This window comes from Corvus hawaiiensis, chromosome 5 (assembly GCF_020740725.1).
Source record: "Corvus hawaiiensis isolate bCorHaw1 chromosome 5, bCorHaw1.pri.cur, whole genome shotgun sequence".
Lineage (NCBI taxonomy): Eukaryota > Metazoa > Chordata > Aves > Passeriformes > Corvidae > Corvus > Corvus hawaiiensis.
In genome coordinates, this window is record NC_063217.1 from 34,399,778 (window position 1) to 34,418,045 (window position 18,268).

Consider the following 18,268-nt stretch of genomic DNA (forward strand, 5'->3'; position numbering starts at 1 on the left):
TTCTTACTGCAGGCATCTCCTACCAGGTTCCCAGTCTGAGGGCAGAAACGCATGTTCTCTCTCCCGTTTGCTTTGCAAAATACTTTATTTTTATCTTGCATGCCTCCTATCCCCTGCAAAGGTTATGAACTGAAAGCTGCAAAGCCGGCAGGCAACGAACCCCTGAGAACTGCACAATATATGTGAAGTCAAGGCAGTGCCACCTACATCTGTGACCTCCTAGAGACAAGGCTTCCCAATGTCTTGGCCTTCCCTTTTACAACCAAGGCAATCTCTGCCTCTACCTTCTTCCCTCTTACCTTTCCTTAGTCTTTTATTTAGTTAATGCACACTCTTTTTATTTTAACTCACATCACAATTAAAAAGCTTCAGACACCTTTTCTGTTAAATATTCATTAATTTAGTCCACTAAAATTCCACTAAAAAATCATCAAGACAAGAACACGTTGGTGTGTTGATTGCAGCACTAGTTAATGAGTTATGCCATTTAATGTAAACCACTAGTATACTAAAATAAACTTAGAAATTAATTACAGCACTTTGGGACATGGAGTAACATAAAGACACAGGTAATACTGGTAATGTCATTGCTTACTTTTCATGAAAGCAAACTCAAGACATATTTTAAAAACAACGGTCTAAGTAGAGACAGTTGGGCAGTTCTTATGGACTGTCCCACAAACACTCACCAACACAAACTGCAGACTCTTCAACACAAGAAGGCACCCAGAACTACCTTTATTCCCACCTACTACTGAAGGGGCATCTCAGATGGTATCTCCAACTTTTGGGCCATGTAAAGGAGACAAACCGGCAGAGACAGCAGCTAACCAGAGAAAAGACACTTGAATGTTTTGCTTGATTCAGGCCAGAGGATTAAGTCTGGGTCTCCTACCTTCCAGGCGAGTGCCCCAGCTAATGAGCCTGCAGCTAATAGCAGAGCAACTTGTTCTCCCTCTTTTTTTTCATTAAAATCTCTGAAGAACTGTGTTTAGTTCCTCATCAAGACAAATGCCAAGCCTGCTAAATTTTTCATGACACTGAATTCTTGTTCTCCTGCCAGCCCTAGTTATGTGTGAACATTTCAGACTCCCTCAGGCATTTATTTTACTACAGAGTCCTGAAATACTTAAGTCTATTAAGACCTAAAATAAACATGCAAAAAAGAGGAATCTGCTAGTTGTTCCTCCAGCCTACATTTTAATGAGACAGTGCCTACACCAGTGAAATTCAGAAATTATTCTCAGTGTCACCAGTGAAATGATGGTACATTTGGCAACAAACCCATCAAGCCATGTCAGCTACCACAGTAGGGTTCAGCTCCACACCACAGCAGGAACAGCACTGTCTGCAGGCTGTAAAGATCCAGCCAAGTAGGGTGGATCCAGAAAAGCTGGATATACTAAACCCACACACAATGACTGTTCTGCATGTGCATTACCTCTGGGTTTGTGCCCAACGCAATCCCTGCCTGCTCCCTTGCTGCCAAGAAAGAGGACAGCTGGAAGCAGACTACGACTGAAGAATAATTCACACAACTTGGCCTTGATTACCCTCCTCACCAAAAGCCTTTCTGGAGCAGAAAGCGTGCTGGCTGTGAGCTGGGCTGGCCTGTTGCTGTGCACTGAAGAAGTGGGAGCTTGAGGAAAGGAGACCAATCATCAAAAAACTTCAGCCAGGCCTTGAAGGGCAGCAGACAACTGACTGAATTAACCACTGAGCTGCAAATCTTCCTATCACAGGCTATGAGCTGTGCCTCCCTAAAGTCCCTGAAAGAATACTCAGAACAAATTCCCTTCATAAATTATCTGGATTTTAAGTTACCTGCTGAAATCATTTTATGGTCACTCCCAGCTTATCTGTGCATTCTGTAGCTGCTCTCTCCATAGGAGGTCTGAAAATAGACCAAGCTTTGTTGTTTATCTTGAGGTCTCTTATTCCCTACAGAAACTACAACAGCACTTCCACACACAATGAGTCATTATTACTGCTATAGTCATTGGTATTACATACTTAGAAAGGAAGTACAAATGGCCAATTTGTGGCCAGAAAATATCAAGCTGGGTACCAGATCTGAAGATCAACATTGTTGTCTTAGAGAAATTCCATGCAGGTGTGAAAAAGTATGTATGGGTATATACAGTCTTATGCTGGACATGCTATGTACAAAGAAGGCAATGTTAGTACTAAATCAGCTGTCATGAGTTGCTGGGATGCACAAATCTACAGCTCATGCCTGTCCCTGGCACATCCTCAGAAATCTCCCAAAGACCAGACCATCTTGTACATAATGCCTCATCATCCATACTTAAACTTCCACTTTTCTGTTGATTTTTTTTTTTATAAAGTACTTTGTGTCTTTTTCCATATCTATTTTGTTTGAAGCAAACTTTAAAAATCCTCGTTAAACTCTTGTTTCTCTCCTACACTTTTTCAGATTATTTTTATATAGATGTTAGTCCTTAGGAGACCAATGCTCAAGATCCCTGTAATGAACTAAATTTAACATGGGTGTAATATGTCTCTGTAATCCTGGCAGGTGATTTGGCCTGAAAGTACAACCTAAGATGAAAGGCCTCAAAGTTTTTTTTCCATTCAGACCTGTGAGGGTTTTTTTTTTCCCTCAATACAAAATCTGACAGCAGGATCTGGCCAACATCCAAGCAAATCGGAGTGCTGATATCCAACTTGTTCCTTGCCCTGTTTCTGACACTCCCAAGATACCTTGCCAAAGAGATCTTTCAGAAGGCAAAAATGGAGGATTTCTCTAGACATTATGAATACAGTGGGGAGAGATGTGGGGAAGTCTTCCTGAAGCCTGCAATTCTGTAAAGTGCATGTACTTATCATTAAAAAAAAGTAGGGTTGGACTAGAACTTGGCAATTCTTTTACACTGTATTTCCTTGTGCTAGTGAGGAATTATGATGGTACTTCAGTTTTCTGGTCTGTCCACAGTAATTTACAAAAATGAAAAAAGGGTAACAGAATCACTATCAAGCAGTTCTATGTAAGTCCTATATACACAGTTCTCAGTTCTACAGGTAAATTTTCATTTAATCTTCGCATGCTGTTTAAATTAAATGCCCATCATATTAGTTCCATGTATTATTTGTAATTCATTTTACCTCATTACCTAGTGATTTTTGTCCCATTTTTTTCTCTCTTCACCTCACCTACTTTCACCTTGACAAAAAGAGAACATGCCAATACAAAAACTGTTTCTTCCTATAATTGTCAGAGTCTTTAAGCATAACTGGAAAAATGCTGTAATCCCAGTTACAATGGTATTCTTTTCTCATTCCTCCAACACGAGCATAATGGGAGTATCAGCTTGAGTGGTGTGTCTGTGATGAATCAGACCTCATGCCCCTGAACAGCCATGGCAGAAGAAAAAGGGAATCAGTCATTTCTCCCACTGAGGACAGACAGGATGTGAAACACAGAGCAGAGTGAAGTTGGAGGATCACAGCTGCCAGTTTTCCCATCACATGGGACTCTATAAAGGACCACAAAGCCCATTTCCATAAGATAAAAACACAGGAACAATCTCTTGCTCTGCCTCCACGGACTGAGTGCAGCTTTCCTCAGTAGAGCTTTGCAGTAAAATTATGGCTATGCTTCCACAGATACACGAGAAGCTTTACTGCTCTTTGCTCCAAGAAGCAAAAGAACCTGCTGTCAAGGATTTCACCTGCAGTATTCTTCTGCCTTGCAGAGTGAGAACCCCACTTAGGAGAGTTAAAAGAGCTCAGAAACTTGATGAATTCGAAATTTAAGCCTACTGTGACTAAAACCCATTTCCAAATCCCTAAAATCTGAATATGTAAGACAAACACTGACACAGCTTTGTCCAAAGAAATGGTAGGTTGTGACCCCAAAAGTATGCTTCAGTCATCTTTTTTTTATTCAGCTTTGAATGGGAGCTGTGTAATGAGGAATGTCAAATGAATATTCCCCCAAAATGAAATATGACAAAAGCTTCACTCAGAAACAACACATGGTGCTGTCACACATTTATTATCCATGAGCTAAAATTTGTCTAATGTAATTTAAGATTGATAATTACTGATAGAGGCCACATGTGTTTTTAATAAAAAGAAATTGCCAAATTAAAAATGCTGCTTCCTTTCTAGAGGACCATGGTTTTCAAATAACATCTCAGATTTATATAACTGAAGTAACAACTCTATAAATTTTCAGGATTTAAAAAATCTTATTCTCTGTAAATGAAATCTTGCCCTTTCTTCAACTGTTTGCATTATTCTCTCAAACACCAGTATGGAAAATGAAAATATACAAAACCAAAGTAAAACATAATAGTACGTTACTTGCAAATAGTAGCAGAAGATTTGAATTTTTTAATCCAGATTTTAACAACTGATCTGGTTTTAATTTATTATTAAAATTATTATTATTATGTTATTAGGAACAAGGAACTCTGTTATGGTGGGTGTTACAGAAGTATGGGGGAAAAAAACCCCAATTTTTTCTGTGAATGAAGTAACAAACGGCTGGCACAGCATTCACCTGAGAGTGCAAACTGAAAAGGGAGAAGAGCTGAATTACTAATGATCATCCCTCTCCACAGTGCCTTGCTGCTTGAGGTCTCCAATGTGGCTAATGTGCTGCCAAATTCTAATACAGGTTCCAAAGATGCTCCAGGGGAACAGCAACCTGCAAATGTGACATCTATGCGCCAGTGAAGTTAATAGAAACTATAATAGCAAAAAGATATAAGTGGGCCCTAAGTGGGGTCTAAGAAGAATCAAATTTCAGTTTTCATTAAGTGAAGTCTTACAAAATTAACCCAATTCTTTGAATAGCTCAAACAAACATGTGAAACCAGTGATCCAGTCAATCAATTTCAAAAAAGCTTTTAACAAGTACTTCACCAAAGGCTTTTAAAGAAACTAAGCACCCATGGCAAAACAGAGGTCTCTGCACAGCAACATGACTGGTTAAAAGACATAACCAGAAATTAGGGGTAAATGGTCAAACCTACATAGTGGAGGAAGCCTACCAGTGGAATACCACAGGGATCTGCTCCTTTTCCCATACCTGTAATTGACCTGGAAAGGTAGCTGAGCACTGAAGCAACCAAGTTTGCAGATGATACCAATTTATTCATGGCAGCAAGGATGAGGGCAAGTGGTGAAGAATCTCAGGACCTTATGAAATTGAGTGACTAGACAATAGAACGGTAAATTAAATTCAGTGTGGATAAGTGTAGAGTGATGCACATGGGAAAATATAACCTTAACTTCACATGTACAGTGATGGGCTCTGAGCTGAACATTATCGCTCAGGAGTGAGACCTTGAGGTTACAATAAATAGTGCCATCAAAATGTCAGCTCAGTGCTCAGCTGCCAAAAGAAAGCAGCCCAAATATTAGGTATTGTTCGGAGCTGAACAGGAAGCAAAGCAGAGAACACAATTATGCCACTTTGTAATGTCCCTCAGTTCATACACTGTCTCTTCTTCCAGTGATATGTTCTGGGGACATGCTTAATCACTGAGTATTTTGTGTTTACTTTTACAAAGATTGGAGCAAAACAAAAAGCAGCTTAGAACAGAAGAGTGACCTGTAATTAGGGGGAAAAAGACAGCAATTTTAACACCATCTGCATCTCAGATGCACAAGAGTTCTCTGAGACTGTATCCAAAATTCAAGGAGACAGTGTCTTCTACATACTTGCTGATAAACCATTCAAAAACAGACGCTGATGAATTACACACATACAACCAATGAGCTCTATTATAAGGCATTACTATACATCAAAAGCTTAGCTATTGCAAGCTTTACCCAGTACTTGAAATCCCTGGGAAAGGCCAAGTTTGAAGATTTGCCTTTAATACAGCAGTATACAGCCAGCTAAAAATCATTTTCCCATGTCGTCTTGAAGCGACAAGGTTTTAAGCCTTAAGGGTAAGTACAAGTGCCCACAAATGGGTAAGTAAAAACAATTTAAAGCAAAAATCTTCAAAGTCTTGTGTTACCCTCTGCTCTCTTTTCCTCATTTTCTACCCTATCAGATAGCCTGCTCAAGATGCTGCTGGAACCAGTCTTTTGGCGCTTGACAGCAGAAAAACACTTTTACCTACTGAGGTTCTGTAACAGGGAACAACTAAATTAAGTCTAGGCCTTCAAATTTCTAGCTAATCTCTACACAGGTCTACTACAACATCTATTTCTTGCTTTTATGAGAAAGGGTTTGCCTGTATGCTAATAGACTGATATTACTTGTATCTTTGTCTAATTTCACAAGCCATGAGAATGTTCTGGTTTTCATTTGGATTGCTACACATCAGACACAAATTCTGTCTATCAGTAGTGGCTACCTGTAGTGTACCCTCTATTTACTTGCATAAAATACTGTCTGTGTACTTCACATATTCCCACTCTTGCGTGTAAGAGAAATTATACTATCACCACAATTTATAATCAACCTTTACAGTAGCTTTGCCTATCATGTAATAGAATAAATACAGAAAGAGAGAGAATACATTGGAAGAAAAACCAGAATTGTGAGAGTTAGTTATTCCTTAATTTTAAACTCATAAATGTATCAAATATGAACATGAGTATTTTTCAACAAGAAATACAACTATGCAGGGTATTTAATTAGTTTAAACTGTTAGCTTAGAGTTGCTGCAGATGAACTAATAACACATTTAAAACAGACTAAGCTGCAAATTATTTTTTGCCTTTGTTTTAGCCCTACATTTCATTAAAAATCCCTTAGTAATTATTTCCATTCAAATGCTACAGCGTTACACTATGAAATAAAGATTTTTTTTATTCTTTTCCTACAGCTGTAATTTTCTACTGTTGAAGCAATTGAAGTTTCTTTTTCAAAGACACTTTTCAATTTATGCTGTCCAAGCATGTTTTAAAGACACACCATGAAGGACACTCAGCAGGATGCGCTCTGGAAATATAAGTTATGTCAGCTAACAAAAAATCTTCTAAAGGAATAAAAAGTATGATTTTAATTAAAGTAGAATGAAGAAAGCAATAAATATTAGCTGGTAGCAATGCAGTAAAAATTTCAGTCACTAAAAGTAAATGAGAGTCAATCAAACTTGTTACAGAAATGCCCTCAGTATTCTTAAGACAAGACACAGAATTGGTGAAGCTGTGACAGGATGTCAACTGAACACAAGGCAGGCACATGAACTCACTAACTCAAGCTCTGTGTCCATCTAGCAGATGAGACAACATTTCAGTAAGACTACAGTTATACTTTAGTTAACTGAAGAAAACCAGAATCTGGCAACCAACACTTTTTTCTCTCTCTATTCCACTGCCCACTACAAATTAAGTTATTATCTGTCTCTTGAAGTGAGAGAAGAGACGTTAATTAATCACAGAAATCCTTGGATCACTAGATAAATCATTCTGTTGACCCCATGTTGTTTTCAAAGGGCAAGGCTAAGTTGCTGCAGCTACAGCTGTTGCCTGTGAGCAGTGGCAGTAGCACTGGGCAGCTACAAATCACCATCAGAACAGGTGAGCTGCAAAACAGCAGCCAGCCCTTTAAAAGTCCTAAAGCACCCTGAAACTTTAATTCTGTCATGCAGTTAGAAAACACAGAATAAATTAAGTTTTCAGAAAGCCATTCTAACAGATTTCCTCATTACAGGTCTAATTACAAGCTATCTTTATAATGTACACCTGACAACATTGTGAAAAGCACTTTGCTTTAAAGGTCAGCAGAACTAAAAGAACAATTTTGCTATTTATAGTAACAGGTGAACTTTTCTTATTTGGCTGCTTAAGCAGCCAACCCTTGAGTTTAATGTAATTAGGGAGGGGATATTCAATTTACAGTATCCACAAGTAATGATAATTACACTGGTTCAAAAAAGCTGTTGGTAAGCATAAGAAACCTTTGTAATTACATCCCGCTTCCAAAATTAGTTGAGCACTGTGAACTTGAAGCATTTCAGCAAATGAAGGCCAAGGCACATAAAGGAGAGCTACGGCGCTTTAAAAGCTGCACTGTTTAACATAATGAGCCGCCCGACCGGAGGGAGATCGCAGAACGCGCTCCATAACTCACCCCGACAGCCCGCGCCATCTCCTTCCTGCTCACAAACATCCATTAAGAAAAACATGAGCCGGCTCCCTCACTGCCTCCTTCCCATCCTTCGCCAGCATTGCTCAGCTCCCCTCGCAGAGCGGCCTCGGGAGCCAGCCCACGGAACTGTGCTGGGCTCCGGGAGCCTGTCTCGGGCTCCGGCTGCCGATCCTGCCACGCTCGGGAGAGCGCTGGCGCTGTGAGCAAGGAAACGTCGCCGTGTCACCCCCGCCGCCAGCCCCGCGCGTGCAGCAGATTAGCTCGGTCAGCAATCCGCCAGGACAAGGTGAAAAATAAACAACCACGTTCACAGCAGCTGTGACGATCGCTCTCCGGAAAATTATTCAGGCATTATGAGGGAGATGGTATTAAACGCTGCCACTTGCAGCTTTACGGCTCTCTGCGTATTCGCATCAGCCTGGGATGAGCACTTAAGGAGTATCATCAGAGAGCTTGCCCAGCTGAGCATCTTCCATTATGTTTTTGTCTTAAAAGGAGATAGCAGGAACCTCTCTGCCTGACAGGCAAAAGGCTTGTCATAATTCATTAATAACACAGCCTTGCTCAGGTTTCCTTCAATGAAATCAAGCAGGCATCCTATGAAGAAAACGCTGAGTGAACAACAGCTTCTCCAGACACAATGCAATAAACTTGCCAGTACTTGGCACCATTTAGTGTCTGAGACAAGGATGACCAACACTATTCGACAAGACCTGTCAGAGTCCCTTAAGGCTCCTAGTGAAGAAACTCAAAAATCCAAACAGTAATTCCGCAGCAGGATGTGATTCACTGCTTGGAAGCAAAAACTTCACGTTTTAGCTGCAGAGACAAACGTACCAGCCTGCTTTTGCTATGCTCAGGGTAAAGCTGGCAATTTACTCTGAGGAACTGTTTGCACCCAAAGGAAAAAAAGGTAGAAGAGGTGTGGTAAAAAGCAACAACTACAGTATCAGATAACTGCAAAAATTAACAGTACTATCACAAGTCTTTCATCATATAGAAAATACGGGGGAAGTTTTCTGCAAGGAAAGGAAACAAGCTTAAGCTGTCAAGATAAAGTCATTAGGATGGAATCCAAGTAGAGAAGACAGAAAATTACTCTCTTTTTTCCTTTGTCTAGTATGCATCCATTCATACAGCACTAAAACGCACCTGTTAAATTTAATTGAGTCTTACGTACTTCCTCCCTCAGAGATCAGTGCCATCATGAAAAAAATGAAAAAAGGTACTCTTACTTGTATTTGATCTACTAGCTTTTCATACTCTCACATTGCTTCACATGACAAAATAATCTAGTAATACAGTAAGTACATGCCATCCTGGAGTACAGCATTTATTATGATCCAAGTTAAACAGCCTTCAGCATAAAAACTAGTACTACAAATTTTATATTTACTATGACAAGGTTTCTGGGGTTGAATATGATTTTTAAAAAATGCTTTATCATCATGCAACAGAAGCAGTCCAAACATATAAAAAATAATTTTGTACAATTAGAAAAAGCAAAGAATGTACTGACAATGGTTAATTAATGATTTTAGAATATCTGTGTCACAAAATCATTTTTTTTGCAATAAAGTAGGCTCAGGTAATTTGCAAACAGCACAATATTATTGCTTCCCTAATCTCCTTTGTGTTTTACTTAGGCATGATAATTTATTTTGAGTGCAATGTCTGTCATTAAAACTATGGCTTATAAACGTTATTAGGAACAGCTCTATTAGCATGTCTAGAGATGGCTGTATTTGAGCAGAATGCAGCTGATTGAACAGAAATCAATAAAGGTATTTAATGATTTCATGAGAAAAATAAGTGACCCTCACACCCCTAATGGATAATGTCACTTATGTGCAACACATTGCATAACGCTGACATAGAGCTACTCAAAGTAGTGTCACTTTTCATATGAGTGCCTTAAAACCTTATCAAAGGGAAATTGTATTTTAATGCTATTTCAGATGTCATTTTTGAGAGGATTTTTACAATCCCATTTCATAAAGCAGAAAGCATGATCTGAATTGTTACAAGTAGCTTTTGTCATTGGCACATGTCCTAGGTCACCCTCTGAAGTTGGCGGGTGAATGAAATCCTCAACACAGGAGGAGGGTAATACTTTGAAACATTACTCAAACACTTGCTTATTGCTGGCTTTCATCTCTCAGTACACCTTTACCTATATACCCGAATCTTCTACTAATTACCATGAACATGCTTCGCTAGGGAAGGGAAACTACTCCTCACAGTCAGTACTACAGCACAGGATAGATGGGTTGCACAGCTCCCCGATACGCTTCTTGGGAATCCAAACAGTGGTGGGAGATAATCTAAATGACAGAATAAATGCCATTAAATAAATGCTTGCCTCTCAGCCACTCAGGCGATCTCTCAGATCTCTTAAGGACGTGCATGTCTGTCTGTCCATCTTCAATACACTGCTTTTGTATCCCATTTTACATCTATTCACTAAAAAGTAACTGTGGGTCACAGCAAACCATTTCACGGTCTCACTCCTTTATTTTCACTTTAACAGACTGAAGACAAAAATATGCAGTATTTACTTGGTATCTCTTCAATGACATTAAAGCTCCTTTTTGGGAAAGAAACAAGTCAAATTCAACATGTCACCATGCACTAAGCAGGCTTTGCCATGACCAGGCTGCCTTTACAATTCATTTAGAGTAAACCCAAACATAACTGGGGGGAGCTGATGTTTGACTTTCTTGTTCTATTTGCCATATTATCTATAATAATTTTTTGTGCAACATGAAGAAATGAAAATAACTAAAAAAAAAAAAAAAAAGAAACCTTTTTCCTAAAGATAATTTAGTCCCAGCTTTCATACAGTTTTCACCTGAAGAAATGGGAAAAAACTCTGCTCAGATAAAACAGGGAAGCAAATGCAAAAGCTTTTTCTGACCGACTTGAACGTTTCCTTATTTCTCCCCAAAGGATATAAAAACTACTCCAGTAAATGTAGCATCATAATTGGCTATAATTGACTCCATCCTTCAATTTTTAAGGCAATCTATAAAATATAGATCATTTTGTCAACTGGGAGACAATTTTGTCACACCACACTGTTTATCTCTTTACAGTGATCTCAGCTGCACTCAATATCGTTTGTTACCACTCAGACTACCTTATTTTGGCTGCAATCCTGCACCTCTCCACATTTAATGCACTGCACACTAGTTAGCTGTAACACCAAACACTTTGAGTGCTACCAAAGGGAATTATTGCTGAAGATCATTGTCATAGGGGATAACAGCAGCAATGATACAGTAGCAGATGAAGCACAAGCAAGCAAGCTCTGTTCCCATCCATCAGTGTACTTCACGCTATTCTGTCATTAGTCCATCTCACAACTTACTGCACATGAATCAGAAGGAATGGGGGACAGAAGAAAAATGCAAGGTTTAACTGCTTTGCTGCTGTTTTTCTATTACAGCTGCTGTTTTAGTGAATTTGCAACATTTTAAGGTAAACTTGTAACACTCTGGCCCTACAGACTGTTGTGACGTCATGGCAGTTTTGCATGACTCTTAGGTCACAACAGTATGATGACCACTGAATGGAAGTGGCTGCATCTGGCCGTTTCTAATAGCATAAATACTGCAAATACCTCACAAAGATATTGGCTTCAAACACAAACTCTGAATTATATAATTGGTTTTTTCTTTCCCCATGTCTTCAATAATTATTTTTATTTATATCTCCCTTTATCTGCTGCAACACTTCAACTGAAAACTAAGTAAAAGGAAGATAAAAACCCTAAAAAAAAAAAAAAATCCAAGTAGCAAAAGATTGATAGAAACATTGATGTAATCCTGTCCATAGCAACAGTTTAATTATGAGCATCTTGGCAGTGAGCCTGCTCTATGTGTTGATTTTCCCCAGCAGAGAATGCCATACAATCCATCTTTGTGTTATGTGCTATATGACTACATGGAGAGGCCAATCAAAGGGGAACAAGGAACAGACAAGTTGTAGTAAATTACTGGGGTGATACAGGAGTAAGTACATTGACCATGAATGATTCCACTCCTGAGGATAAGCAAGCCAGAGAAAAAGGAGGGGTAGGGAAGAAATACCAGGAGGGTGCTATCCACGACAAAATAGCAGTATATTCCTCAATTACAGTGATCACAGCATACAACATGAATACACCTCTCCAACAAAGGACATCAATTACTGGTACCCAGTTTAAACTGTCCCCTCTCAAACTCTTCTTCCCAGGATCACAAATGTGTGGAGGAGCAGAGAAGCACCTTGGTGTAGTAGGAAAGCAGGTCCCCCACCAGGGACACAGGGCTCAGAGGCCATGGCTACATGACACACTGTAAAGCAAAGCTTGCCAAAAGCAGCAGATCTGCTGGGTGGAGCAGCCGCTGCCAAGAACCCAGTGGCCATGGGATTTGTGTTCTGAGGGTTTCCGTCCTGAACAACACTACAACGCAGCTAAAGGGGGCACATCAGAGGGGATGCGCAATATCATGGCTGAGGTGCAGAGTTCACTCCAATGAACTAGAGGGCAAGGAAGCAATAGTGGCAACTAGCAGGGACCTTAACAGGAAAAGGCAGCAGTGCAGGCTTAGGAGGTTATAAAAATAAATGGTGAAATCTGACTGACTGCTTCTCAATATACTTGCAGGTAATGGCCAGACAGGAACAAATAAATATAATAGAATTGTATTTTATAATTAACCTTACTTCCAATGTCTGTGTTGGAAAGTTTGTTAAAAAAGCCGCAACAAAAATGAACACAACATGTATCAGTCTATATACAACTGTAATCTACAGTGCTTATTTATAAAAATAAAATTTTTTAAAAAGTCCTTAAGTCCCATACCTATTTTTTGAAGCAACATTTAGGACAATGTCTCTGAAGCAGCAGTTTAAGATTATACTATCTGCTCTTTACTTGAAGGAAATGCTCTGGGAATTTTTAAGTGTGTGAACAAAGGTTTTGCAAAACCCTGTTAGGCTATTACATGTGGTAAGAAAACCATCAATCATTTCTGCAGCCTGGTGTCCACATTCACAACTTAACTCAATAAAGACTGTTTTTGGTTTCTATTAAGGTATGAATGTTTTATATTTGTAACCACATAAATCAATAAGAATACTCATATATGTATATACATGGATCATACCATGTATATGTTCCTTTGAAGAACAAACTGAAAAGCATACAGAAATTTGAAATTATGGCACTCAAAAAATAGGATTCCTAAAGTTTACAAAAATTCCAAGAGACATACTGAAATCAAACACAAACAATGTTTCACTCAAAGTTGGGGTTTTTTGGCAGTTGTGTGACTATATCCATCTCCAAGACACTGTGGCTGCATCAGACCCTGAAAACACACTGGGCTTTTTTAGTACCAAATGTATGGGCATGTTCTACCTTCTGTGGATTACCTGAGAAGTTGCTTTTAAACGCAAAGTGTTAGAATCTACACAACTCTGCTGCCCCTTTCCTAGCTCTTCCTCATTAAAATTTACTTTAAACTTGGAAGAAAAGGATTTGTGTGTGTGTGGGTACAACTTAATGTTCAGATCAATACATTATGAAAACCTATTAAATCACGGCACTAAAACTGAATTAGTTATTTAAGCCTTGAAAGCCCAGCTATTTTAGCTCTGAATTCAGGTCTCATATTTCAGATCAGAGCACTCAAGATGTACCCTGGATTTCTAAACGAAGTACTAGGAAATGTCTGTACCTGATAAAAACTCCTTCTGTGCATCAGCTCAAAAAACCATTGTATGATCATTTCTTTACTGTACATTCTCTCATGGCAAAGACAACATCTTCCAAAATACCTATGTAACTGTACTGATCGAATGATTACCTGAATAGAACACCCAGCTGATTACGTTGAATATTCAGTTAACTTACTTACCCTTCAACAGCTAGAGAATACAACACAAGAGAAACCCAGAGGAACTCCTGGTAAAGATGTTTTGTCAAGACATTAATCAAAACTAGAGTAATATGAATAGTTACATCACTCCTCAGTAAGTTCACCTTGATATTTTCACAAAAAGGTCATTTGCAAAATCTTCAGAAAAAAAAAATTATAATTGACATATCACTGTGTCATGCCAGGGTTTGCGGGAGTGAGGGAAAGTGGGAGTCTGCTCTCAGGCAGACAGAAATCCATAGCTTGTACTGTGTTTTTGATGCAGGTGTTTTAGTAGCGCTTTTTATTTGTGAAAAAGAACTTTTAAATACAAGAATGACTGTGCTTTGTAAAAAAGGTTGTATTTGAAAATGCTTAATGGCACTTCTGACACACAGGACATAGAAGTTTTGCAACTAACAAAATAATGCTTAAGTTCCATTGCAATTGCAAATTAAACAACTACATTTTTTTTAACGAACCAAGAACTGAATAAATGATTACAGAATACCTGAAAGATCTTAATGACTACTAAATCTGACATTAAAGTTTACGCCTATTTAATCTTTTATTATTTCTGCTGCATTACTTTAGATTAAAGCCCACAAATCTGGCTAAAAGTATTTTTATCCTATGATCTGTACTATAACTTTTTTCCTCTAATTGAAAACCTAAATTAAAAAAAACCAAAATGAGACGACTACAATATCAAATCTCAAAGCAAAGAGGGAGATTTGCCACTTAAGAATTCTTAGCTATCAGAAAAGGCAGCAAACATCATCTAGTTCAGAACAGTTATTTTGGTCAGTCTCCCACTGGGCAGAGAAGCTGAGAAAAAAAGCCTTGTGGAGGACATTAAGAAACATAAAGCCTGGAAAAATGCTACTGACAGTATTTGCTAAAGTTGGACACACAACTGTCCAGCTATCAACCACATACCTAGGTAGAAGCAGTGGCTCAAAGCAATAGGGGCAGTTCAGCAAGAAACAAGGTGCCACTCTGCATAGAGAACTGCAGTGAAATTTGGTGACATTTTATTCCAAAAAAACCCACCCCAAACAAGCAAAAAACCCCCACAAAACCAGAAAGCCCTATGCACTAGTAACTCCCAGTGCTTATGTTTTATTCATTGTTGTTTTGAAGGCCAATAGCCTCTTTCTCCAAGGTCCCAGAGAGACCCAAGGGAGGTGCAGATGTTTCACTTTCTCTTTGCTGAAGCAGCTGAGAAGGCTTAAAGTTTGGGAGGGTTTCCTGAGTCACTACCACTCACAATAGTATCTGATTACTCTGCCTGAGCTGGTTTTGATTAAAAGGTTGAGAAGCAAGCAGGAGAGAACTGTAGTAGCTGACGGGTGAACACTGATTCAAAACTAACCTGTAAGACACTTCTCAAACCATATTAATTAAGTCTGACAGTGAATATGGAGCTTCTTACTAGGAATGCACAATGAATACACAGCTATGGGCTTCACTTGTTTCACCCAGGCATCAAAAAATGACACTCTCCCGTGGAACTTCTCGTTTACAAGATTAATCTTTTAGAATATAAATACATATTAAGTTTATTTTGGCAGAGTACAGCCCAGATTCTCAATAAAAACCAGTTATTTTGGACCACAACTGTGAAGCTTTTCATATTTACATGCTCTTGAATTAAATATTAAAATGGAGTTGAATGTTCTCAATAGGCAACAGTTGTCTGAACTCTCTTTGATCATTTCTACGTTACACAGGGCTGTGGCACCAACAGTAAAAAAAAAAAAAAAAAAAAAAAAAGGCTGTTTGAGGGAGCCAGTGTATTTCTACAATTTGTCACAATGCCAAATGTGCAAGCAGTGCTTTGCATCTTGGAATCAGTTTAGCTACCTCACTGCAGTACTGAGCACAGGCTGCTAAGGCACTGGAGTGGGCTCATACGGATGAATTACTTTGGATTTGGGCAGTAGCTTGGGTACCTCTACACCAAATTCTTAGTGGATTAATTGGATCTACTCAAAGCAGCAATGTGTGGAGAAGCAGCAGCAAGGTGGACATGTATCAAGATTTATAAGTTAAACTATCTGAATTAATGATTCTACACTAAAACAGAGAAATAAAATTAATTTTAAAATTCAAGCCAGAATAGTGGAATTATGTAGTATAGTGCAATTATTACAATAAATAAGCATGTAATTTCTTAAAAGAATTGATAATATTAGAGACTTAGACCTTGTTTAAGGCACTAGCCCCTAAAGGAGAGGGTATCAAAGCTTTGTGTGAACTGAAATTGTGTTCCAGCTAACCAGTGAACATGAAAGGATCAGCTCATCTCCATTATAAAACAAGTACTTAGATTGAGGGTCTCATGCCAATTACGGAAGCCTGCTAAAAATACATCTGACTAAATAATAAGCTTTCCTTTTCCCCCTTCACAATCAGAGAAAGATAAAATGTTTCTGCTCTCTCCAAGACATTCCATCTTACTGCATTTAAATTAAAATACAAATTTGAAACACAAACCTCTTGTTCGAAAAAAACATGTCTGTGATGTGCTGGGAAGAAAAGACTAGTATAGTATACAAACTTATTTACAGTTTACTGTACTATTTATAGTTTACAAACTATTATACTAGGACTATGCTCAGAAAAAAATCTGAGTCTGGCCCTGCATATTCCTACACTACTTGATCATACTGTCAAATTGGCAAAATGTTGAGGGAGAAACAGATATCCATTAAAATACCAAAAGAAACCAAACTGAAACAGTATAGTACTTAAGCACTATGCTTGCAGCTAATTTCTAAATTTTAATTATGCTTCTGGAAGTTGGTATATTTGATAAGATTAGCTATCAATTTTTTTTTTTTTTGCTTCATTAATATCATCAATGGAGCATTAGTTCTTTTAAGCCACACATTTATTTGCCAGATACATATCCACTTGAGAAAGCAAAGGAAGCACGAGCCCTTCAGCAAGCCTGGTTTACCATACAACCAGACAAGACGATAAGGCTTGAAAAAAGTGGATTACTTTCTTCTTCTTCAGCAGGCTACAAAGCCTGCCTGGTTCTGCTCATTCATCTCCTTTAGTCCAGCAAGCCAGAACAGAGCAGTTTACTTTCAAGGTCTCATTAGTTTGGATTTACCATCTTAGGTAGAGTGTAGTCAGAAAATATTTTATGTTGGTTTCTGTTGAATGGACTGTAAATGTCTAAAACACAAGTTCTTCAAGACTTTAACAAATTATTCTTTTAAAAAATGCAGCTGGAAAGAAAAAATAGCTTTCCAAACTATAAAAGCCAGGCATAAATCTAGAAAAAAGAATGGAAATAAAGAACCTCAAAAGCAATACTGCCTCAGTCATAAGCAGAACAATTCTTCCTCTGTTCTGCAGACAGATCTGAGATCCTGTTTTATATATATAAGTACATCCCATATTCCAGTCAGCTGTTCAACTTCTAATAAAATTTCTTAACAAAACAATCAGAATACAAAATACTGGATAATCAGAGGAAAACTATATTGCTCTCAGAAATCATTAGTGTAATTTCTGTTTTCATATGTGAGCCTACCTGCTTCACCTTTGCTTACAGGCTCAAAGATATGGTTTGTGCTCACAAAGATTATCTCCTTCTAACAAGGTAAATGTAGCTTTGTTCACAAGACTGGGTAACAGTGCATGCTACTTTAGAAAGAGGAAAAAGGAATCCTGGGAGATGTGGGTGTGAGCACAAAGAAAATGAAAAAAATACAGTGAACAAAAATGTAAAAGGAAAAAAAAATATTGTTCTAAATCTTTTAACTATGAGTCAATCCCACCTCTTTTTCCATGTGGCCAGATCTCTGCACCTGTAGGGAACTCCATTTAATTCAGTGGGTTACACAAGGCTGTAGCCATTTGCAAATGTACTGTCTGTATTTCTTTTCTTTCTCTTTGTCAGTGTATTTTGAAAAAATAAAATAAAATGAAAATTTCAACTCAAAAGAAAAATCCTCCTGTCCCTCCCTTCCCCAAACCCACCATCCCTGCCTGTTTTAAAGCTCAGCACTATGAATTCTCCACTTACTTCCTCAAGCCATTTGCTGAAGATCTGGATTTGCAAGGACTAGCAAACCATTTGCAGCACCAGGGAAAATTTCTGAACACCGCTCTTGTGAGTAGGTATAGTGAATTTAAAGGATTTTTTTATTTTGAAAGCAGTGGTAATTATTGAGGATTTAAATCTGTTCCCTTGGTCTGTAACCCTTCATTCTGACAGAATCGGCTTTGCTGTGAAGTTCACTGCTTGCTTTACTTTCTC

At 38.4% G+C, this 18,268-nt stretch overlaps 1 protein-coding gene across 32 annotated transcripts in view; it reads right to left on the bottom strand.

Annotated features, from left to right (window-relative positions):
• Nucleotides 1–18,268, bottom strand: part of TENM3 (teneurin transmembrane protein 3) — a 1,328,112-nt gene that overhangs the window by 191,722 nt on the left and 1,118,122 nt on the right. Inside the window, exon 1 of one of the 32 annotated variants that reach the window (XM_048302956.1) lies at nucleotides 8,066–8,279. The exons of 30 other annotated variants lie outside the window; for them this stretch is intronic. In XM_048302956.1, the coding sequence (XP_048158913.1) occupies nucleotides 8,066–8,120 (55 nt within the window). In that variant the 5' untranslated portion in view covers nucleotides 8,121–8,279. Of the gene's footprint in view, nucleotides 1–8,065; nucleotides 8,280–18,268 lie in introns of those variants that run through there. One more of the 32 variants, XM_048302962.1, reaches the window with a different exon arrangement.